This window comes from Pelobates fuscus, chromosome 1 (genome assembly GCF_036172605.1).
Source record: "Pelobates fuscus isolate aPelFus1 chromosome 1, aPelFus1.pri, whole genome shotgun sequence".
Lineage (NCBI taxonomy): Eukaryota > Metazoa > Chordata > Amphibia > Anura > Pelobatidae > Pelobates > Pelobates fuscus.
The window spans coordinates 94,115,444-94,141,148 of record NC_086317.1 but is presented as its reverse complement, the minus strand read 5'-3'; the positions used below and the strand labels follow the sequence as shown (position 1 = coordinate 94,141,148).

The 25,705-nt window shown below is 38.7% G+C and overlaps 1 protein-coding gene across 1 annotated transcript in view; it reads right to left on the bottom strand.

Moving 5' to 3' along the window:
• The window catches only part of TSPOAP1 (TSPO associated protein 1), a 153,323-nt gene that overhangs the window by 43,952 nt on the left and 83,666 nt on the right, over positions 1–25,705 (bottom strand). Inside the window, exons 5-13 of the mRNA XM_063450071.1 lie at positions 18,274–18,525; positions 12,970–13,053; positions 8,517–8,606; positions 6,659–6,781; positions 6,460–6,564; positions 6,317–6,367; positions 4,314–4,334; positions 2,749–2,956; positions 149–360 (exon numbers count right to left, since the gene is read on the bottom strand). Of these exons, the coding sequence (XP_063306141.1) occupies positions 149–360; positions 2,749–2,956; positions 4,314–4,334; positions 6,317–6,367; positions 6,460–6,564; positions 6,659–6,781; positions 8,517–8,606; positions 12,970–13,053; positions 18,274–18,525 (1,146 nt within the window). The remainder of the gene's footprint in view (positions 1–148; positions 361–2,748; positions 2,957–4,313; positions 4,335–6,316; positions 6,368–6,459; positions 6,565–6,658; positions 6,782–8,516; positions 8,607–12,969; positions 13,054–18,273; positions 18,526–25,705) is intronic.

Below are 25,705 nucleotides of genomic sequence, written 5' to 3'. Positions count from 1 at the left end.
GTACTTGAGCTTGGCATCAAACAACTACCTAATAGACTAACTACTGCTCCAGTCCTCTAATTACAGCTATAAGTTATCAGCTAGTTAAGCGTTTAGATTTCATTGGCAGCTAGAAGCAGTTTTATGAAAGTGTTTAGGAATTACTAACCTCTGGTGTGGGGCAGGACTTTGAACTTTCATGCATCGATTCAGATTTTGATAATGTCTGTGGTGCCTCAAGCTTCTCTTTCTCTTTGGCAAGTACATCATGGGCCTCAGCGGTTTGGGCTTCACAATGGGGATCTGGCAGCGGAGGTAATGTTTCTTCTTTTTTAGATTCTTCCTCGTTGATCTTTGTGTTGATCTCTGAGAGATCAGGGCCTATCACATATGAAATGAGTGAAATTTACATTGGACTGTTTCAGCACAGAAATCACTGGTGACTTGTACTCCATGCAAACCTGACACAGTGTGAAACTTACAATATACACAATTATTTTATTAATAGGTGTGTCACAAACTCCACCCAAGCTTAAAAAAGAAATACAGTAACTGCAGTAAGAAAATAGCTGTGTTTCCTAAATATGTACGGTACAAAAATTAAATTAGAAGCTCAAGATAATATTTTTTGAATTTCATTTTAAAATTGTCAGAAAGCTACTTTAATTTTTTTTAGAATTATTAGCATAAAAATTGTAATGTTAAAAGTACAAGATACAAGTGCTGATTACTTGCATATAGATGGAATAAAAAAAAAAAATCCCAAAGGAAGGAGCAACTACTAGCTGCTGCACAAATAGATCCAAAGGCAGCAGAACTACCTTGATTCAAGTTATAGTGCATGCAGCAGATCTATAAATGTAGATCTGCATCTCAGTCATTGGGTTCTATTCTACAACAAACACAAAAAAATGTGGGTATTAAAATCGATAACTTTAAATGTTTATGGCCTTTAAAATATATCTGATGAGGAGGGTGTGTACATGACTGACCGGATGTACTGTAGAGAAAGTGCTCTTATAGATCTGAAATACAGTTTCAGTGATACAGCCTGTGATTTGTGTCTTTATATTAACATGACTAAACCAAGTGAGACTATAGCAAGAAAAAGAAGATAGCAGCTTCGAGGTAATTTGACTGCCTGTTATTTAAATGTTGTTTGAGAGGTCCCCTGTGTGACCAAATACTAACCACTGTGAGCTCATTAACATGTCCTAATGCTGGCTGCCTCAACAAATGCAGACAAATTCATGCGTGACACTGGGTAGGGAATATCATGGGCCAGCAGTCTGGATGTATTAATTATCTATATCTATCTACATACATGTATATACATGTTGTTTTTGGTCCTGCTTGACCTCCAATAAATATATTTTTTTGCCTTCAGCATACGTTGTGACGTCTGTTTTTTTTTTTCTTTTAGCCCGTTTTCATTATTCATACAATGATTACATTAAACTTTATCTTGCATAATTAAACAATTACAATAAAACAAGGGTCAAAGTGCAATTCATGCATTAAATCCATTACATCTGTGGAAATTTTTGTATTGTGCATAGTAACATGCAAAGGCATGCGCAAGGTTTGTGCCAGGAGTCCCATCCACATCCAGTCCAATTCAAAGTCCGAGGCCATTTATTTTCTTCCCAATTTATATCCCCACCTGCACTTATAGTCCCGCAAATTATCTAGCTGAAGATGGCATTATTAACATGGCAATTTATCTATGTGTCTATCACTAAAGCAGATTTGTGGGTTGTGCTTTTTTACATGGTTCGTGGTCATAAAGAAAAAAAGTTTAGTTAAGTTTTTGTTTGACTAACAGAAATAAACCTTATGACTATTTTATAAAACCCTTAAGAGCACAAAAATGAGAAGAGAATGCCTTTGGCAACACACCTAGCACAGTGCCTTGCATCACATAGTATATTTACGTGCCCATTGTACACAGCAGAGCACAAAACAAGAACACACCACTTGTGTTACTTTATCCCTCAGTCAGACAACCCCAGAATCAAACACCAGGTGGTATTTACAGAAATAAACATGTCCTGGATTTCAGTACCCTCCATTGAGAGGTATATAAAACTGCTGATGTCATCCAAGTTAATGTCTACCCAACTGATCACATCCCAGGACGAGTATTCATCTAGAAAAAAGGTGAAGGTTTTATGGATAGATAGACTAGAAATGACAATGACATTTGATCCTTTATCAGTATTTACTCACTATAAAAAAGAAAAAAAAGCACTGCTTTGGTTATGTAATAGAGGAGATATTTAACAAGATATGATCTATCCAGTGATTTTATTTACAAAAACATAGTATTGCAGTAACACACACTGTGGTTTTAGACCAATTTAATTCAGTTCCATGAGAAAGCATAAACAGTGAGTTAATAGCATAACAATCTATCAAAATTCCTCTGTACACCGACTTTGTAAACTTTCTAACCTTGTGAGTAAATTGTAATCCCCAAACACGCTGACCAATTCAGATAATTATGGACTATCACGGATTAACTTTCCCAGCATTCATGAATTCATATTTAAATAACAAATTGCAAAGAACATCAAACTAATGTCAGTAAACAATTACAATGACATGTCTTTATATTACACGCATGATAAGTATCTTTGCACTTTGTATACATGCATATCTTTGGAGGTTCAAAACCAATAACTCATTGATTTAAAAAAATTTAAAAAAATAGTTTTTTTTTTTTTTTTTTTTTTTAAATTGATGACTGCTTTGCCAAGTAACACTCACCCACACAATCAGCTTGTCTCTCATCATGTACTGGAGACACTCCGGGTGTAGAACAGCACTGTGGTGGAGGCAGCTCTGAAGTCACCAATGTGGAGGTAAGAAGATCAATGTTCCCAGTTTGCAGACGGAACCTCTCTAGCTCTTGAGACAAGAGACTGAACTGCTCGGTCTGACTGCGACATTTCTCTTCTAAAATCTTGACTTGCACCTGAAAAGAAAATTAAAAAAAAAAATTGATATATATATATATATATATATATCAATCAATAAACGGTCCCATATCTTCACAAAGGTAGCCAAAATGTGCTATGGGACAAACACTTATTGAAAGATTCACGTACTTTACATGAATGTAGTGCCATTACCTGCCAATACTATAATAGGACATTAGCTCAATCATGATATATAGAGATATTACAAAGCTAAATCTTTACAATATATCTCCCCCTGCCCCCACCAACTTTAACCTATAGATGCCTATTCAGCTGAACTCTACTGAAATATTACTATTCATATGACTACAGAAAAAGACAAACAAATCTTCGCTTTAAGGCAGGGAAAATTGGCTCAGATGTTCATCAAATGTGTTTCATGACTTTCAGGTAGTCACTGTGGCGACAAGGCCAACCATCACGACATAAGTGATTCCCGATGAGAAGAAAATAGTAAATGTGCATCTAAAGCCTGTTGTGTTTCTCCTTGCATAAATTAACACAAGTATAAAATATGGGCTGAATTAAATCATGTTACATAAGTTATAACAAAATATTTTGCCAAGACTAACCTTAAAGAAACACTATAGGGTAAGGAACACAAACATGTATTCCTGACCCTATAGTGTTAAAAACACTATCTAGCCCCCATGGCCCCTTAACATAGTAAACTCTTACTTTATTCCTGCCTGCTGCTGTCTCTGCCCCTGATATGCCTCCTTGGCTGAAATCAGAAGTGGTGTTCTCAGCCAATCATAATGCTTTCCAATAGAAAAGCATTGGATTGGCTGAGAGTATCAAGGAGGCAGACCAGGGTCAGAGGCAGCGCAAGCCAAACACATCTCTGGCCAATCATTATCTCCTCATAGAGATGCATCTCTATGAGGAAAGTTCAGTGTATCCATGCAGAGGGTGGAGACTGAATGGCAGTGTTGCACACTGTGCAGCACCTCTAGCAGCCATCTAAGGAGTGGCTACTGGAGGTGTCCCTAGATTGTTAAGTAAACACTGCATTTTCTCTGAAAAGATAGTGTTCACTGCAAAAAGGGACTGATTATTCTCACCAGAACAAATAAAATAAGCTGTAGTTGTTATGGTGACTATAGTGTCCCTTTAATGTTTGGTGTCACTGATATTGTCCAACAAAATATTGTTTTTAGCTCAATTAAAAAGAAAAAAAAAATCTCTATATACTTCTAAAGAAAATCATTTGTGTAAAAACAAACCGCTCATAAATCGTTTTATAAAACATTATTTAAATTCGGGTCTGTTCTTAGCAAACTTACTTTTTGGGGCAAGAATGAATAAAAAAACAATTTTAATTAGAATCAAGATATTTCTTTTTAACAATACCTGCAAATTGTCCAAAGTGTTCTGAGTGTAGATAAAAAAAAACGGAGGAAAAAAAATTAAATAAAAAACAAACAAACACTGGTTAATGATGCGGAAAAGCCATAAACATTTTAGGAAATACTCAAGCAAAACTTGAACAGACTGACTTAAGACAGACTGGTGTAACAAGCTTAATTTATCAGGAAAACTATTTATTGACTAAATGTTCCAAAAATATAATAAACTTTTGAATAAAATGAATGGAAACCAAAACTATACTCACGGGTGATGTCAGTGAACAAAGAATATCATAAATAGTGTAAACTATATACATATAAAGCAATAGCAATTCCAGTAATTAGTGTGTTTAATTATTTTAATTTGTCAGAGAATATTGACATACAATACTACATCTATTTTCAACAGTGAACATTAAAAAAAAAAGAAAAAAAAAAAAAAGAGGTGGAAGAGATTCAGTAAGAAAATATTTGGCACAGTGAAATGGCAATTTTTCCAAGTGCACATTTGCACTTTGAAGAAGTGCTTCACTGGAATAAATGTTGTCCCTCACTGAAGTTATTTATACTGCTGATAACATGCAGGTCTTCCTCTGTCTTCAGCTTGTTCAGTTACATAAAAATACAAGTTTATTTGGTTAACTTTCATTCTATTAATGCTTGCGTTTACATTAATGATTCGTAGCATTTATTTCTCCATCAAACACTTACATATCACATAAATGACATAAGGTGAACACTGTATCCAAAATATTAAAATTTGGGCCATAGTTACGTAGTCATATAGTCTGAAAACATCACTCAAGTCCATCAAGTTCTTCTTTTCACATACCTGCATTACTGCTACCTAACCGTTTTTCGATTTTGCCAACAAATGCAGGGAAGTGGGGGATCCTTTTTGATTGGAAAATGTCAGTCACATTTCTCCATAAATAAACATACACAAAATTCTGTTTTGCCAAAACAATTCCAGACATTGTTTAAAGATTGCTATAAATTCTAGGGATCGACCGATTATCGGTTTTACCGATATTTTCGTCCAATATTCTGTATTTTCGGCAATATCGGTATCGGCCAATATAGATACCGATATTGCTGATAATACATACCAGGACCTGGGTGGCTGGCAGCAAGCTGTTACTTACCTCTCAGCAGCTCCCTACAGCTCCTCTGTGTAAATCTCGCGAGTCCCGCGGCCGAAGAGCGTTGCCACCGGTTACCATGGCAACGCTCCACGCGGCATGCAGACCACGAGATTTACACAGAGGAACTGAAGGGAGCTGCTGGGAAGGTAAGTCACAGCTTGCTGCGGGCCCCCTACTGCTCAGTACATGCCACTGGACCACCAGGGATTGACATATCCCCCCCCTCCCTGGCCAGGTAACAAGCAGGGAGGGGGGACAACAACAAAAAAAACAAATATTAAAAATAAAATTAAAATAAAAAATTCACAAACACACACACTACACAAACACACACACACTGCATTCATTATATACACACTACACAAACACACACACTGCATTCATTATATACACACACACACACACACTGCATCCACTACACACACACACACACACACTGCATCCACTACACACACACACAGCTCCCCTGTCTAAACACACTTTATCCACTACATGTGGCATGTATATTTTGTGCATTTACCTTTAAAAATTGTTTATTTTTTCAAAATGGTAAATGTACAGAATATCGGCAAGTTATCGGCTATCGGAAAGTTCACAGATTATCTGTATCGGCTCAAAAAAAAAAATATTGGTCAATCCCTAATAAAATCTTCTAAAACAACCTCCTTAGACAAGGAATTCCACATCTTAGTCTGGAGTCTGTGCGTAATGGGAGCAGCCACAGCTTCCCTGGAGCAGTTTGCCAAATCACTTACCCATGCCGCAGTTTTTAGAAACACATTTGCCCAAGACTTGCAACACTGATTAATGTTCTAAGGCAACATTGTGTGTAAAGATACAAGATAACTTCTCAAATACACACCTCCAGCAGCTGGACCGCTCCTTCATGTTCTTTCTTAGCTTCTACTTGGGCCTGAATTCAGAAAACACAGAGGATTGGTTATTACAAATCACAACAAAAACTAAAAGGAAATTTAAACAAAAAAAAAAAAAAAAAAAAAATACCTGCTGGAGACGTTTCACTTCTTCTTGCCTTTTCTTTAGTGCAGTCAGGGCATCTTCGTGATCTTTCTCTAACTGTTGCCTTCTCTCCACCACATCTCGCATATGCTGCAGGATACCAGACTTAATATTAAAAAGCCAAAACTTTGTGCAGCTTGTTTAACATGCTTTCAAAACTAACTAAAGGTTGCCTAAAACTAACCTTTAGCACTTCTTCTAGGTTATCCAGCTTGCTTTGCAGGTGGTGATTCTCCTTCAGGGCAGAATCTCTTTGCTCAGTTACCTCATTCAAATACTCCCTCAAGTCAGCATTTTCAGCTTCAACCTGCAGAAAATTTTGGAAATGCTTTTAAAAAAACCCTAATTATGTTCTACAGTGTTTCAATAAAAAAGGTCTGCTGATAGCTCCTAAAACATCTGTAGGGAACTTCATAGAAAATGCTTTAAAAAAAAAAAAAAACCAAAAAAACTTAACAACATGCACTTTCAGAGTGGTATCCTCACAAACACACTAAAAGCTAAACTCCACCAGCCAGGGTATTGAAATACAAATACTCCTCAGTAGCTAGAAACAGATTTACATACTCTCGTGTTCGGTGCAATGTGTAGGTCTGGCTACAGGTTGTTTTTTTTGTTTATTTTAGAATTTTTTTTTTAGTCTTTTTACAAAAATAGTAATGTTTTTTAATCCATAAGTCCAGCTTCCTGTTAAAAAATCAGCTATTTGTAATATTTGATCATAATATTTAATAATATTTGTCATAATGTTAACGTAGAGGCATTTTAAGAAACGTAATCACTATAGATTGCTCTAGTAATTGTGTTTTGTATAGTATCCTGGTGTCACCCCCCAGTTTAATTTTAAATTGATTCAGAATAAACCAGAGCACCTTTATGTGCCAATGACTGTCCCCATCTCAGCTTTATTGATAATCCAATATTAATATGATTGCATTATCAATGTCAGTTTTGTTCAATTGGGATGTAATGTGTATGATGCTCAGAGTGCTCCTTTAACATTTACAGTAATGCTGTGTTTATTCCATAAGTGGTGTTTTATGGACATGGCAATGATTTTTGAGATTTATAGTTCAAATGTTATAATTTCTAAATTAGAAAGCGGAGGAGTACAACTACAACTCCCAGATACCCTTGCTGTGCACATAAAGCACCACTGAAAGGATAAGCTCAACAGTGCTACAGAAAGCCTGCATTAAAGGAACACTATAGGGTCAGGAAAAGAAACGTGTATTCCTTATCCTATAGTTTTACTAACTATTTAGCCCCCCTTAAAGCTAGTAACAACTCACATTAATTCCAGGGCCACGCAGATCTGCCAGCGCTGGCTCAGCCCCCGATCCGCCTCCTTGGCTGACATTATCAGCCAGTCACAATGTTTTCCCATAGTAAAGCATTGGATTGACTGAACAGCAGTGCTGCAATGTACAACTACAATACAGGTTGCTAATGTTTTTAGTTTAAAAAAATAAAATGAAATAAAGTTCCTATGTTCATCAGTGGGAAGTGACCAACAAAACCTCAAAACTTTAGTTATAGAGCTTTTAAAATCAGGCTACAAAATATTAGAGGCCATAGATAAAAATGTACAGTGCTGGGGACAGGTTTAAAAAAGTTCACCCAGGAAAGTTGTAAGTACTGTGACAGCTACCTGCGATCATTCAACCAACAAAAATTAAACATTAGCAAAATTTTATACAGTACTTAACTTGAGAATATTTACTGAAAATCTTGAGAATTATTGCAGTACAATATACCAAATCAACTTTTGCATACTGCTGCTGCAATATCCTCATAGTGAAACAGAAGGGGAGAGAATTTACTTCTTTGTTTTAAAAAGTGCTCTCCGAGCAGACTAGCTAGTGGAAGATACTTTTTATAGTCGTCACAATGACCCCACTTACTCTCTCTCTCTCTCTCTCCCCCCTCCCCCCCCCCCCCCCCCCAAAAAAAAGAAAATAAATTAAAGCATTGAAATATTGTTGAACTGTCTATAGCAAAATAAAATGAACAGAATAAGTAACATTGTTATAACGGTTTACCTTTACGGTTTGCTTTACTTTGCCACTCAATCTTGAGTTTTCTTCCACAAGGCGTGCATTTTCAGTCTCTACCTCATGAAGCTTGAATTCCTTTTTAAAAAAAACACATGCCATTGTCATTATAGGATGTAAGAAATATAACAGAGTGGGGGAAAAAAAACGTAAAAAATGCATCAGAATTTGACAGTTGGTCAATGAAAATTTCTTCTCTGCATACACAAAAACAAATATAATTTCATAAAAGTCTAACCATCTGAAAAACTACATTTATGCTTACCAATACAAAAACGTTATACCCACACAACACGGAACACAAGCCTAATGAAAGTAGGGAGTGAACAGAAAATTAAAAAAACAAATAAATGCCAGGTGAAAGTGTCTAGAACGGTTCCTGCCAAATACAGTATTAAGCACACACAGTGCAAGCATTCAAGGTGGCAACCAGTACATCTTGTTCAGGTCAACGTATGAAAGATACAGGAGCTATCACTGGAACAAAGTCCTGACAAATCCTGGCCACCACTTTCAGGTGCAATGAGAATGGGGAAAATAGGAAAATCAGGATTCCACAGAACTCCACCAGGTCCCTTAAATCCTCTCCTGAGTGTGAGCACAATACCTCAATAACTTTGAGTAGTAATGAGACGTCATCATGTTGGTATCCGGAGGCTCCAACCTGCACACCAGAGAGGTGAACACCTGTGGATGGAGAGCCCATTCCCCTGTGCAGAACTTAAGGCACCTTGAGAATATCACACTTGACTATATTCAAGGGTGAGCAAGGTGGAGGCAAGACCCCAACGTTTTGCCAGACAAAAGATCCAGAAGAAGAAGATAAATATATTTTATTTTCCACTTTGGGCCTATTTTAGTTGCGAACTGGAAGCCGAACAACTCCCGCACTGTATAAATACAGTCACAAACTCATTTATTAGAGTCAGTGACATATGAATATCAAACGGTTCTTTTACAAATATTCACCAGAAATCTACTAATAAATTCTGTTAGTAAAACAGAACAGAAAAAGAACTCTAGAGTGCTCAATATGAAAAGTTTTATCGTCTAATGTTAGATAACTCCAAAGCTTACATGTCCAGGCATATAGAAAGATTCCTATAGGTGACATACATTCTCAATACAAAAGAAAGCAAAAATATCCCACATATACAAGCACTTACAGGAACACTCTAAGTTAAAATAAATATATAATATTTAAAGTTAAATGTTTTACTTCTAGTTTTAAATATACACATATTTTACATAAACAGGACCACCAAGTACTTTGCCAACCCAGTGAAGCATTTGCAGTGTGTTATTGATACCGAACATAAAACCTTCAAAAATCAAAGGATTTCAATGAGGAAGAGCCTCTATCGGCATTTAGCTACTAAAACCATGGTTTAGGCAAAATGTTGGCAAGGTTTTACATTGTCTGAAAATAAAAGGATACAGTGCTTAGAGTGTTCATTTAAATGCTTATACTTACCAGTATTTAAAACCTATGATTATTACATGTACAGTATATTACAATGTACTTTCATACCCAAAGTCAATAATATAAACTGTAGAGATGAAACATCCTGGAAGGTTAGAGTTAATGTAATTTAATCTTCAATAAAAGGAAATTGGATTTATTTATCAGCAGGGCAGTTAGAATAAATTGTATTAAGTTGTTTTGGCAGATTCAGTCAATACCTTCAAAGGCATGAGATAATTATCTAAAAGTGTGTTGTAATAAATAAAATAAAGCTAGCACTAAAGAAAACATTTTTATATATTTTTTAATAATTGATTAAACCATATTGGACATATAATTCAAGTGGACATCTTTTATCACATATGGAAATGTCTTATGTCCAATGGAATAGTCTACGTTTGACTTATGTATTTGTGTATATTTAGCTTAATGCCATTTTATTTAAATGCCACCTGTTAAGTCAGACCAAAGAGTATTTGGTGTAAATTTCCAATCTACTAATTTCTGAACAAACTAAAATGTAAAAATTAGAAGACCTAATTTACTGGGTTTTCAGCTTTCTATACATAGTCCTGACCAGACCAGAAAGCATCTGATACCCATCATCAATGCTAGGTTTTCCAAATGTTTGCAATGAGAGCAGAGCATATTCCACATTGACCAGGGGGATTAATGGATATGTAGTCCAACACTCAGAAGTACTCCAAATCATAGTATACACTATCAGCCACAACATTAAAACCACCGACAGATGTAGTGATTAACCCGGATTATATTGTTTCAATGGCATCACTTAAATTGTTGGATTTATTAGGCAGCAAGTAAACATCCAATTCTTGAATTTCATGTGTTGAAAGAAGGAAAAATGGACAAGTGAAAAGATCTGAGTGAGTTTGACAAGGGCCATATAGTAAATGCTAGACAACGGAGTCATAGCATCTCCAAAACGGCAAGACTTGTAGGAAGTCCCAGGTATTCAGTGGTTAGGAACTACCAAAAGTGGTGTAAGGAAGGATCACCCGTGAACCGGTCTGATCACACAGAGCTCAAAAAAAGCTACTGTAGCTCAAATTGCTGAAAAACTTAAAGAAACACCATAATGTCATGAATACAAAATACTAACTATTTAGGCAAATGCACCCCTCCGATCGCATAGGAAAGGTGAGCTTACTGTCATTGTTTTTTAAATGCCATGCTATTCTCGCAATGGTTGGTCCTGCCTCCATGGCGGAGATCATCAATCTTGATGATCTCAAACAATCCAATGGTTTCCCTTTGGAAACCATTGGAACCTGTAAAACACTATGCTGCACCAATCAGCATCTCCTCATAAAGATGCATTAAATCAATGCATCTCTACGGGGAACATTCAGCACCTTTATGCAGAGCGTGAAAACACTGTGCAGCACTGGCCTAGTAAGCACCTCTACTGGCTGAGTGACTGTAACTAGAGGTGTTCCTAGTCAGAAATGTAAACACTGCATTATCTTTGAAAAGGCAGCGTTTATAGTGCTCAGCCTGCAGGGACAAGCTATAGACATCAGAACCACTGCATTAAGCCTTCATGGCAATGGTGTTCTCTTATCGCAGTGGCCTCTTTAACCCCTTAAGGACCAAATTTCTGGAATAAAAGGGAATCATGACATGTCACACAGGCCATGTGTCCTTAAGGGGTTAAACAAGGTAATGCACCCTGCCACACTGAAAAAAATGCTAACGAATGGTTAAGATGTTGCCTTGGCCTCCAAATTCCTAGATTTCAATCTGAATGAGCGTCTGTGGGATGTACTGGAACAACAAATCCGATACATGAGGGCCCCACCCTCGCAACTTGCAGGACTTAAAGGATCTGCTGCTAACATATTGGTGCCAGATACCACAGGACATGTTCACAGGTCTTGTGGAGTGCAATGCCTTAACGTATCAGAGCTGTTGTGGCAGCATGAGGTGGACCTAAACAGTTTTAGGCAGGTGGTGTTAATGTTGTGGCTGATCAGTATAAGATGAATCAAATAAATGTTATGAATAAAATAATAATAGGATTTTTCACATTTTATGAAGTGAGGTATAGATGCAGGCACACTTAACTGTGGCTCTAGATGTGTGAGCCAGAGAGAGGATGTCAGAACAGGTCTGGACTTGCATAGCAATGATCACTTCTCTCATGTGACATTTGTAAGGGATGGGATAGATATTCACTGACACCAGTTCTGGGTCATGCAGATAAACCAGCTCTCTCAAGTCTCAACCTATCTATTGCATCCATGCTGGATGGAATTGCACTTGATAATGCAAAAGGGCAATTTTCATATAGTCTATGTATACCAGGGAGAGAGTTCTAAATAACAAACAAAAAAAAAATTTAAAAAAAAGAAACAAAATGGGGGAAGACATCTACTTATAATCATAATAATCACTACAACAAGCTGTAATTGTTCTTGTGCAAGACCATTCCAGGGTTCCATGCTTGGAGGGCTATTTATAATTATAGGTTCTCTACTGTATCATGTTAAAACAGGGAGCCATTAAGCAAATACCAGCAATAAAACCAAGTAACCACTATGCAAATTCTTACCAAAAGGATTTTAAGATCTATTTCCCAAATATTCTTTTCTATATGCAAATACATTTAGTTGTGTTGTTCTGCACCAAAAAGTTTATAATGTTAGGTTTCAATATTAAGAAATTACAGACATTTCATCCAAAGTATCGGTCTTCATTTTCAAGTATGTGATTAGGTTTCTCACAAAAGTAATTATTGTTTTACCACTAGTCACACATATACCGTTCCATATCGAGGTGTATGGTGACCACATATAAATAGAACTAGAATTTAATGTATTAACATATTGCTGCAAGTAGGCTGTATCATGGTATTTTTTTAGTTCAGGTTCCCATACATTTATGGAAGCTCAACAAGTATAGGATGAATAAGTAGATAGGAGGTAAAATGAAAACAGAATGTGTCCTTCTTACCAATTCTTCACATATCTTCTGCTTCTTTTTCACTTCTTGCTCTAAAATGTCACATTCCTTTCTTTTCTTTGTTAATTCTGATTCCTGATTAAGAGAAATACATGAACAGTGAATCCTTAAATAATGTATTGAAAATGACCTGTTAATGTGATAGGTATGCACAGTATGTGCTGCATGACATTTAAATTGCTTTAAAATGAATAGCAGGTTATGTATCTGCTTTTTAGAATCCATTACATTCCTTTGTGTTGGTACTTTTATGTTCAAAACACCAGTAATTTAAAATAAGCATAAATAATAAATAGTATAAAATGACAATCATTGTTAGGGGTTTAGAATTTGACGAGCAGAAACATTAGAAATATGCAACTATATCACAACAAATTGATTGTGGTTTCTGTTATTTTATACGGTCAAGTAGATTAACACACTGTGGAGGCACAGCCGCTGAAAGTTGACTGGCCATCCATATAATATGCGGTCAACAGGGTTTATATTAGGAAAGTATTAAAAAATATGTTCTACACTGCTACCAAAATAAGCAAGTAGTGAATGGGCATAGTGACATGGATAGCAAGGAAGAGGACAGGCACAGTGGAGTGGACATGAAGGGAGGGTATGGGTAGAGTGGCGTGGACAGGGGTGCAAAGGATGGGGACAGCAGAGGAACTACCAGTGCTACAGCCACAATGGGGCCCACAAGCTGAGGGACAGGCCCGTTTGGTAATAAGGTAGAAGAAACAGAAGTAGACAGACAGGGTAGAGAGAAGACAGTATGAAATATCATTACCCTGAATGAGCTCCAGCCTGCCCCCACTTGCTGCAAACAGGTTCCACTGGATCCCAAGGAACCCACCCTCCTACATGGAAACTGAAGGGTGGCAAGAAATATGTACATTATGACCTGTGTGTGTATGTCAATGTATATATATGTGTGCATAATTGTGTGTATTTTCATTATGTGTGTGGCAGTGTATGTGCATACATCCCAGAACTCAATATGCCAACACTACACTCAAACACACCCATGCATTCAAAACGCCAACACTACATACAAATCCACCACAGCATTCAAACGCCAAAACTACACACAACACACAGGGAAGGTGACATGGACAGGGAGCAAGGTGACATGAACATGGAGGAGATGGGCAAAGTGACATAAGGACAATGTGTAATGTGTTTGGTACAGTGAAAGGTAGAGTGGATTGTGACACTGGCATGGGTCCAATAGGATGTGGGCAATGGCACAAAGAAAAAAGAAAGGTGTGGAAGGAACAAGCACTACATATGAAAGATATGTTTAATTACACAGAGTGAGGAGATAGTGACATAAGACATGAGTGGGCAATAAACATGAGAATGGAAAGGTATGTGACACTGAGGAAGAGCTAATAACCGGGGAAGGAAGGGGATATTTAAGGAACATTCCAAACCCCTTAATCACTTCAGCTTGGTTATAGAGAATGGTGGAATGAGCAGTATATTTACCTACACATTCGATTTAAAAATACATCCATGTATAATGCTGGAGTCTTCCTTTAATATGGCATGGGGGTAATACTCGTTTATCATGGCCCATTCAAAGTTTTATGAACAGGGCATGTGCACAGTCACAAATCGGGACATGTATGTACATTATTTGGATGCATCTGTACAGCAAGAGGAATAAAATCATTGAGAGAACTGTCAGTCTTATACAGCTGCAGTGATTTCTGCAAATAGCCAGAGGAGTCTTCATGCATGGGCATGTTGAGCAGTTGCCAGGGGAAACATGAGCATAGTGGCTCCATAGGCTTGATTACTTTTCAGTACTCCGGGAGATTTAGAACCTTTAAACCCTCCGTATTATAATGTTTAGGTGGACTAATCACCTCAGTATCAATTGTTATCTTTACATGAGATTTTGCTGTTGCAAATACATCTCTTGACCTTGACAAAAACAACCGTATGATTTACCAGCTGAGTACCATTTATATGTTGAATTTCTTATTTTTCCACTTCAAGGCTAATTTTATATACTCCAAACATTTCTGTGGATTAATCTCTGCTGTTCAGTAAGTGTTTAATGTTTAAACACTGATTGTGTTGATTGTACCAATAAATACAAGCTTAATTTTATTGATGATTTAAATTTGTATTGGTGTGGTTGTGTAGGCCGGGTCCCTGTGCACTTCTTTGCTCTGGGTCCTATAATGCTGTTAAGACCTCCCTGCAAAAAGCAATAGTGACAAGCAACTATGTACAGAAACACCGTGACAAGGAGATCTCCTTAAACCTTTAGCTTTGCAATGTTTAGGAAGTGCTGGGGTTTGGCAGCCACAAAAATATATATAGGTAAGGGTTACTGCTGTACCCAAAACACAGATCTGTTAAGAAACAGAAAAAAAAAACAGAACATCCCTTCTGTGCTGCATGCACCTTACACTGTAGCTCAAGTAGGAGTTTAGCGCATCCCTCCAATCTTAACTCAGGAGTAGCTAGTTGTAAGTGCACGGCAACAATGTCAAAATTAAAATGCTCAGCAATTCATGCCATCAGTGCATGTAAATACATTTTCAACAAATATTTCAGTGAACACATTTCTAGCTAAACATTGCTGTATAAAAAGCTGTGCAAAAAACTCCCTTACCAAAAGAGCTGCAGTTTAATTTCCTTTTTCTCCCATGTTCTACCCAGAGCCCTGTCACAGTGAAGAGCAAGCTGTCACAGCAAATGTGTAAGCTAGAAGAATTCACGTCTGGAGTGAAACAGGCCTTGTCCTTTACATTCTAACATAGATCCTTCTAAACTCCAACATAATCCAGAATTAAATATTTATTTTCAGTGTTAGGTATTTGTTTTAGTATAGCACATACATAGATGTAGTATACAGTTAATTCTGTGAAAATAAACTTTAAATTAAATACTGGGATTTTAGCTGTAAATCCATTCTATGAGGCCCTTTTTTCTAGGACAAGCAAATCAGGGAGTGGTTTAACAGAGAGAGAGAAAAAAATCTGTAACCTTTAATTTACCTCATATACAGATAAATAAGTTAAGTTGTTCAACTAATATTAAAGCATAATAAATGGTGGGTGTGAAACAATATAAAAAAAATAAATAAAAAGGAAATATTTATTTTTCAGTTTGCAGCACATCATAGGAATAAGCAACTTGGGTTAACAATGAACGTACTCCTCAATAATTTGTTTTTCTAATTATAAAGGGTAAGTACATCTAAACCATTTCAAATAGAATTTTCCACACCATCCACTTCAAACTCTGGACACTTTTATCAAGTGCTTTATGATGCATATGTTCTTTTAAGGGCATGGTGTATAGAACTCTGTATATCATTTTACCAGCAAGGACGTAAATACCCTTGTGCAAAAGATCTCTATTTACCTGTCCTTCTACAATTACATATGAATGTCACTAAAAAAATAGTGCAAGTTAAATAGCCCCTACCTGCAGTCTGTGATTTTGTACGTGATGCCGGCAGTGTAGTAAGGAACGTATGCCCTACCTGCTACAGAAGCTCAATCCTCGCTGCTACCACAGCAACCAGAGGGATTAAGCGGATCAGACCACTAGTCAAATAGGGGAAAGGGCAGCTGACAGAACACAGATTACTGGTGAGAAAACAACGCATATTAATAGGTAGAAATATTTAGTGTGTTTTTGTGCCTTTAAATGCCTTAAAAAAGTGGAACTAACCACAGTATTTGCTCTATTTCTCCCCGATAGCATATGATCTACATTCATATATATTGGGAGACGCTTAAATCCCTAAAGGCTGTCCTTAGCAGGTGTCACGACTGACAGCACACACACAAAATCCTCTTCACTGTAGTACCCAGCTGAGGAAGAAGGGAGAGGAAGAGAAGGGGAATAGTCTGGTAAAACAAACACCACCCTTAGAATCTTAGTGAGCTTACATCGCTACAATAAAACCAAACCAGCTAATCATTCACTAACATGGGCAATGTTAAACCATGAAAAAGGTGGAATTTTTTTTTTTTGTAAGCAAAAAAATTAAAAAAACACAAACACAAACCATTATACATACACGTTGCTCTTGATAAAGAGTGAAATAAGAAAACTTCAACGTAATTGCTTTACACCCTCAAAAAAAGTCACAAATTTGTGATCCAGCTTCGTCAGCTTACGGTTACACTTTACTTCTTGAAATTGAATGAAGTGTTGTGATAATGACCTCATTGCACACATCCAAAATGATAATGAGAACCGGGTAGCATGAAGACAAACTGAAATGAACACCCAATAATTTGTCAGAAATATTTTCATGCAGATAATATATAATAAAACAGTTCTTTGAATATCCATCTCTTGCACCTTATTTATTATTATTTGCATTGGAAAATACAGATCAATAAAATCATTAACTAGTTTAATGTTCTCTTGCTTAGACATGCACTGGAAATGCATAGTTCATACATAGGCTTCATACCATTCATTTCTATAGGCGATAACTGCACCTGCATTTTACTCACCTATTTGCTACGTGCAGCATTGGCATATGCAGTCTACCCATTACTGTATTCCAATGAAATGGAAGAAAAAATACTTGCAGTTGTACCAAGCATGTGCGCCATCATACACATCACAAGCACAACAATGGTTACCATTTATTTACCTAAGAAAATGTATATTGCTTGACATGCTGTTGTACCTCCCAGCAGTGTCAAATACATAATTGAATGCACTTGCGGCATATTCCTAGTGCTCTTTGCATGGGCTGCCCTGATGCAAATGTATACCAGGCTGATCAAATTCCTTCATTCTTCTCTGATGTACATGCAATAAATCTATCAAAGCCCACATATGTACATACCACAGTTCTTCTCATAATGCACAAAAAAAGTATATATGGGCAGTACAGTCGAGGTAAATGGAATGAGAAGCAGCACAAAGTGGGTGAAGTCTGGCAGGGTGTAAGTGAGGAGTGTGGCCATTAAAAAATTAAGTGGATGACTGAGAAAAGTAAAGAGTGAACAAATATAGGGTATAGGTTTACATTCAGAGCAGGTACTTGAATTATCCAGATCATTCAAACACTGCTGTTTAAAACACCTGCCATCATTGCCTTATACCAGACGTTTTACTCATAACCAATTACTAAGCAGGAAACAAGTTATTCACAGTTGTTTTGGTCATATTACATTGTAAACCGTTTGTTGTTCAGTGTTGTCACGTGGTTACCTGAAGAGCAAATGGACTCTCCGGTTAGGTGAGCTAGGTTATGCACACAGAAATGTAGAGTCAGATTTGCATGCATGCAGACAGCCAGTACTTTCTCACCTTAATGCCATCTCCGGAGGTTGTCTTCATTGACTGGTTTTCACATTCCATGAGCTGATCTGAGTTAGACAAAGATTCAATGTACACGGCATCAGGATGGGGAGGCGGAGAACTCTGGGAGTCAGACCTTGATAAGTGCAGAGATTCATTAAAGTGTTTGATAGCGATTTGCCTCTGTAATCGTAAAACTTCCTTCTGAGACTCACGCAGCAGGCGGTCTAGGTCACTCAGCTTCAACCAGCTCGGGACATCCTGCAAGGGAAGATAATTAATGTATGATAAGTTATTGTAATTTCTTCATTGTGTTATTTATGTACATTAGACCACCTGACTTTTACACTTTTTATTCTGTGTACAATAGAGTAAAAAATCCCAATGTAAAGGTAAATAAAGAAACAAGTGTTTAAGGGGAAGATCATGAAAATAAAGAGAAGCTGGATATATAATGCAATGCAAAATGGGTTCTCAAACTGTGGTCTACATAACACTATGCGTTTATACATAAATTTTTAATTTTTCGAGAACGCGCTCATGTTTTAGTATTATTACCCAAGCCAGTGATTGGTAAAAATGTAAGTCAACATTAAGGGTTGAGCAGGTATTGCTATTGGTGAACTAAGCTACTTCAAGGTTCCATAGTTGTAAAGTTAAATCGAACAGTACACATGCACTTACAAAATTTAGCAAGTATGTGAATAAAATGCAGAGGGCAGTGGGCGGAGTCCAGCCTCCAAGCTGAACAGTCGCTATTAAGTGGAGCTCCTGCTACACTTTGCCAATTTACGGGTCTTTGCAGAGATGGCAACTTTGCACAGTTCCTGTATAAGGAACTCACCCGATGACTTTATTCTCCCTGATTCTCCCCGCGCCTTATAGGCAGTGTTCATGTAGGTGAACATCAGGTGTTTAGGCGTACCCCAGCGGTATGAAACGTTCTTTGATTGAAGAAGCTGTAGTAGCGGTCTGACCTGCGCCATGCAATGGTGTTCCGGGTGAGGTCTGGGAATGTCGTTAAAGATGAGCCCTCAAAATGTAATGGGGTCTTTCCCCTTGTAGCTTTGAGCAGGAGAGCCTTATTCGACATGGATTGAAATCGGATGACGAGGTCTGCGGATGCGGTCGTGGGCGCTGTGGATGGTTTCGGCAGACGGAATAAGCCATCTAGTCTCACCGCTTTAGCCTGCTTGGGTGGCAGCAGTGTGCTGAGCAGCCTGCGGATATAATGTGGTAAGTCCGTCAGGTCGATCGAGTCTGGAACGCCGTGGAGTTTGACGTTGTATCGCCTTTTTTGGTCTTCCATGGCGTCCACTCTATCCGTGGTAGTCAATTGTAGTTTTATAATTTCAGCGATTTGGCTCTCTACCACGGTGAGTCTGGAGTCCTGTGTGCTCGTTGTGGCCTCCAGGAGTGCGACCCGTGAGGTGGCTTTTTCAACCGCCATTTTGAAGTACGCCATGTCCGCTGCAATGTTCGTTCGCAGCTCGGCGAGCATGTCCTTTAGCTGGGCGGCAGTTACCGGCTCGGCCGGGGCTTGCTGAGGGATCGTGGGTCTTTTGGGCGTATTGTGGGGTAGCTCCTCTCCCATATCGAACGGGTTGTCTCCCGATGAGTAAGAGGTCTCGTCTCCCTCCAGCGCCATCTTGTCCCATGCGGCCCTCTGGGCACCCCGCAGTAGTTTGCCGATGTCTCGGCTTGTCGGGTCCGATCACCTTTAGGTTTTTTATTTTTCCGACCCATACTTCTTCCTGCACCTCTGATGATGGGTTTTGTCAATAAAGTAGGTTTTATTTAGTAGGTTTTGAGGCTGACTTTGCTCGGAGAAAACGTGTCCGCTCTGTTCCTCAGCTGGCTCCGCCGGAAATGTTTATATTTTAAAGCTTAAATTGTTACTCCAACCAAAATATGCCGTTTCAAGAACACACTTTTTTTAACCAGAGTAAGTCTCTCTCCTCCCTCCCCCCAATAAAAAGAAAACTGTTAAAAGGCAGAGGTTGAGTTCTCTAATGCCCCTAATGCCACTCCCCCTTGCAGGACTGGTACAAATGACAGCTGAGAGGAGGACATGGGCAACACGCTTGTTCAGGGCTGGCTAATGACGTCCCAACAATGTAACTCCAACTCTAGCAGCAGATGGGCTAAACTTTGTATGTGCAGCATTTCATAGCTAAATATTGCACAGTGGTACTAAATTGAACCAGAAATAAACATCCGTTTTGATATTATTATTCAGCTTTAATTAATGGATTAAATAAAAATTAATGTTCTGTGAAGGATTCCATTAACGTGTTTATTTTTAGCAGACTATTAACTTTTATTAATGTCCAACATCTGCAGAATTCGGAGACTGACAATTTCAGTAACAGCACCCATGAGATTTTTATCACACATCTGAACCAAACGGTGCAGATCCCATGGCTGTCAAAGGTAGGGAGGTTAATTTTGTTAATGAGGGTTGTGAATGTTTACAGTACAAAGAGATAGAATGTTTAAGGCATGGGGACAAAGTGTGTTAAATTATGGACTACACTAAATACTAAAGTAACTAACAGCTAGAGAGAAGAAATGGAGGGAGAGAGTCAGAGAACGAAAAGATAATAGAAAGATTATAAATGAAACAGCAAGGTATTGGCAGTAGGAAGGTAGGCGTCGAAAACACAGGAAACTTACAAGATACTAGGAATACTAGAGCCTGGCAGATATATGCCAAAAACATAATAAATGTCAATAAAAGGCAAATGTAGTCCTCAACTAGCAAGTGATGTGACCAGAGCTTTTCTAATACATAACACTAACAAGGCTAAAAGTGATATCATTTCAATTTGTTAGAAACATTTGAAAGCAGCCTATTTTCTCTTCTGTGAAGTCGTTTCCATGAAGTGCTGATAATTGTTCACTACACTGAAATTTTAATTTTGCTTGTCGACTTAAAAGGGTCTGTAAAACAAATGTCTTGCAGGTTGTAGGAATGTTAACAATACAGTAACTCAGCATGGTGACGTGTTTTGTTTAGGAAATATAAAAAGATGAACATGGGTTGAACCCCCTTTCTCTAAAAAGCAACAGAAAAAACATCTCCATTGCAACAATGGACCCAAACATTATGTAGAATTCTTTTATACACATAACTGGTGAGTGCTATAAGTGAAGTACTTTAGAGGGAATAAAATAACTTGCAGAATGCTTTATTCAGATGAGATTTCATTTAAAAAAAACAACATAAAATGCAACAGGTTTAAGGGGTGGGGTCTTAAGACTATTACAGTACTGGTTAGATCAGCCTTTTTAATCAAACATCTTTTTATTTGGGTTTTCACTAGAACTCAGTGGGGGAAATAACTTCAAAAGAATAAAGGTGTTCTACATAATGATATAAGCTTGTACATTACAAAAGGTATTCTATATAATTATGAGAGTTGAAGATCACTATGCTCCTTGGTAATAGAAAAAAGGAGAACAAGGAAATTAACAAGAAACCAGAAACGAGTGAGGGGAAAGGAGGGCACGGTAACAGGGAAAAGGGGATGAGAGAGAGGAGTCACCTCATTATACAGTAGTAATCAAGAAACGGACATAAATGTCAGGCAAGTCAAACGATGTATAAAAATCGCAGACAAATCGAGTCGATCAAAGACATTTAAATGCAACTGATGCATTCACAAGTAACTGATGCGGGGGCGGGGCTTGGCCGCCATGCTGAGCAGTCGCATGGAGAGTGAGCTCCTCATAGAAATTAACGTTACAATAATATCCTTCCAGTATTGGGAGAGTTTACTACAACCCCATCATATTGGTAACACCTTTCCTATATCTTGAGAACATCTCCAGCATTTTTTGGTTTTGAAACTATCCATGATATGTAATCTGGAGGGAACCGTGCACCACGTGTATAAACTTTCCACAATCGTTCAGCGTCTGATCATCTGAAGGAAAGATCTTTTGCCCAATTACAATTTTCAACCAACATGTTTCTCTTAGTGTATAACCACTATGTCCTTATCCCATGTAACAATATAATTTACATGGTGTATGCCATCTTTTAGTAAATTGTAACTAGTAGAAATCACATGTTTGAACTGTGACAGGCCCACAAAAGCGGTTTCAAATCCTGTCAGTTTGTGCTCATTTACATACAAATGAGAGAGTGTGTGGAAATACATATTTGTATTCCCAACACTAACGTGTTTCTTTAAAATATAGCATGAGCACCCACTGTATTCGGTGAGTAGAGTATGAAAGCTGGTAAGATGATATGTGGTTAGCATAAGGTTAGTATCATGTCACCTGTGAATAAATGTAGTTTAAATTCATTATTGCCTATTTGGATACCTGTGATGTCTGATTGATTTTGGACCATGATGACTAAGGGCTCAAGGACTACTACGTACAACAGGCATGATACCGGGCAACCTTGATGGGTGCCATTAGAAATATAGAATGGGTTTGAGAAGAAGCCTCCAATGCACACTTTGGCCATAGGGTTGCTATACAAGACCTTCACCAACAATGTGAATTTGGGAGGGAAGTTAACATTTATTGAGTATCACTTGAGGCTCACCAGCGAGGATTGCAGAAGGGTTTTGGTGATATAGTCCATATTGGGGATGGAATCCTGTTTCGAGGGCGGAGAACTGCTGCCTGTATCGTGGGCAACAACTTGGGCTTCTGTCTGTGCGGTCAGTTTCACAGATGCCTTTTCCTAGCCCCCAAAAAATTAAGTCCATTGGTTTTGCCCTGATACCGTTTTGACTTGTGTTGGGACATGTCTTCTCAGTCGCTGTCAGGCTCGTTGGCGATAAGTCACTTTAAATATTGCAATGTCCGATTCTGCTAGACAGAGCTCCTCTCTAAGTTTCCATCTTGCTCGGATTCTGGCCACATCTCCCAGCTCAGATAGATATTTTAATACATGTGGATAAAAATGGTTATACCCAATGTCTTACATTTCAGTTTTTGATTCCCTCCAGTGGTAAGGGGCAAGGGACCTTTCTCAGAGAGCAAACCTGAAACAGGACAGATGCCCAAAATAAGAAATTTCTTGTAAAATCCTTGCTGTAGGAGGTATGGGCTAGAAGGATAGGGTTGAAGCTCACTGATATTTTCCTAACTATTTTAAGAATCTCTGGCACCCTAAACCCATTCCTTCAGTTGAAGACATCACAAGGACATTCCCATTCTTACAATTAATCCAAAATATTAATAAAATATAGAGAGTATAATAAGGTTCATCTGCCTTTAACAGGAGGCAATTTGGTACATATGAAAAAGTTAATAGTGATTCTCATAACCCCAACTGGATATGTAAAATTGACATAGGGAGCATGTGACAACTTAACAACATCACAACATCAAAAAGGGTTAATGGCAAACCACAGACAATGAAAAATCTGTGGAGATTCAGCACAGCCAAATCCTCCTGTAATTATGTGCTCACGGCACCCTAATGCATGGTGTGAACAGACATACAATTTGTTTTTTTACAGAAGAACGTGAAAAGACTTTGGACATCTCAAGCCAGGAGGTTAGGCTCAGAAAAAAAAGTTGGACAAAAATCTAATTTTTTTTAAAAATGAAAAAGCATCCTAGCACTATGGCCAATACAATAACAGTCTTTTTTTTTTTGTCAATCTTTCTTTTATTGAAGCATATAAGATAGGGTACATAAGAGAAGTAGGGAAACGTATAAGTGGTTTACAATTGGGGGTTAAGACATTGTCAGCTTTGAAATATTACATTTCCGGAATGTCGATGCCTCATTTTTTCTTTTTTATCTTGTCGTTTAGCAAAAACATAGTAGAACCAAGAGCAATGCCTGTCTAGTTAGGCTGTCAAGGGAGAAACAGTGTACAATTCAATTTCGTAGACATGCATTAAGCAAATATAGCGCGAGTCAGGCTGGATTCGCTCCAGAAACCACCGAACAGAACACAACAAAATACAACCAAAGTAGCGTTGCAGATATTCACAGATTATAGTAGGCTGCTTATGTCCTAAAGGTAAACAGGGGGATGCTAGTAGCTATATATAACAAAACAAAATTATTATCTTTTCTTATACCTTGTGCGTTTTGCTCTCGTGAGTGCTCAGTACTAGGGTACAGGTTATGTCGAGTATATTATTACTAGGTTACATCTATCATACCGTAAATAGCCATGCTAGTTAGATCACCATCAATGCATCCCTGGGTGCAGGGCCAGCGATATGCCTCACCGCAGTGGCCCTAGGCAGCAAAAATTATTAGCATTGTAAGAGCATCCTTATAGTGGTAGCCTGTGGTCATGTATTTGAGCTGCACATTTTAAAACTGCAATATGTCACATAAGGTTTACATTCCTACCAAGGTAGGCAATAATAGTACAGGCTGTATGCTGTTCAAAGGTAAATCTTACAGGTTATAATACTCAGCAACTTTTTACCAGCAGCTATGTAAGGTCATTTAGTATGACAGGAATAACATAATATAACATGCACAATGGTCTTTAGGTAGGCTCGGTCTTGAGACTGGTATGGCAAACTGGCTATAAGGTGATAGGTAACGGTCTAGGTTATACAGAGATTGCTAGCAGTAAGGTTTGCCATGTCAAGCAGGTGCACTAGTGTTGCACGGCTAAGATATGAGTCCAGAGCGGCAGTTTTATATTTACGGCTGGTAGGTTAAGTATTCTGTCCCTGCGCTCCGATGCTCGGAAACCGGGGGTAGCAATCCAACATGGACTTAAGGCAAGTGCACAATCGTATGTCCAATGAGGTGCGGGTGTGTGCCCGTTGTCGCCTGCTGAGCTGATCTCAGGGCACTGGAGTAGTTGCTGATCATCCGATTCCCACGGCTGGCAGCTGTGATGCAGTCTCTTGGTAATCCTGCAGTCTGCTCAGGCTTGAGGAAGGTTGTAGTCGTATGCTCCAGGCAAGGGGGTGCCCAGAGGCCCCTGCGGCTCTGCTGACGGTGGCAGTGTTGCGTGGGCCGTGGCGGACCCCGCTCCAGCCCCAGGCCTTGTGGAAGGTCCGCATCTGTGTGCCACAGACTCGGGTATGCAGTGCAGCCGGGTCTTCCCTTTTGCGGGCGCTGCGGAGGGCCCCGGTGGTGAAGCGCCGCCAGCGGCGGGTGGTCCTCCGGCGTCGTGGGTGATGCTGCGGGGATATACCCCGTTTGGCCTTCGGCCCAGGTAGGCAGGGAGCCTGGGTAGCGTGTGCTCCAGGTCGAGGTCTGCCCGAGCGGGGTGAGCTCGGCCCTTTCTCCGCGGCCTCCCGCGCATACTCTGGTGGCTGTGGAGCCATGCGCTGCTCCAGTTTCTCCCAGAAGCGCTGGGAGGCCTCGTCTATGCATCGGAGGGAGCGCTCGATCATGTCCTCGCCGGGGCCTGTGTTTGCAGGCGCCATTTGTGGTGTGGCCTGTGCACGAGGCCCGTCTTGCTTCAAGCCCGATATTTCATGCAAA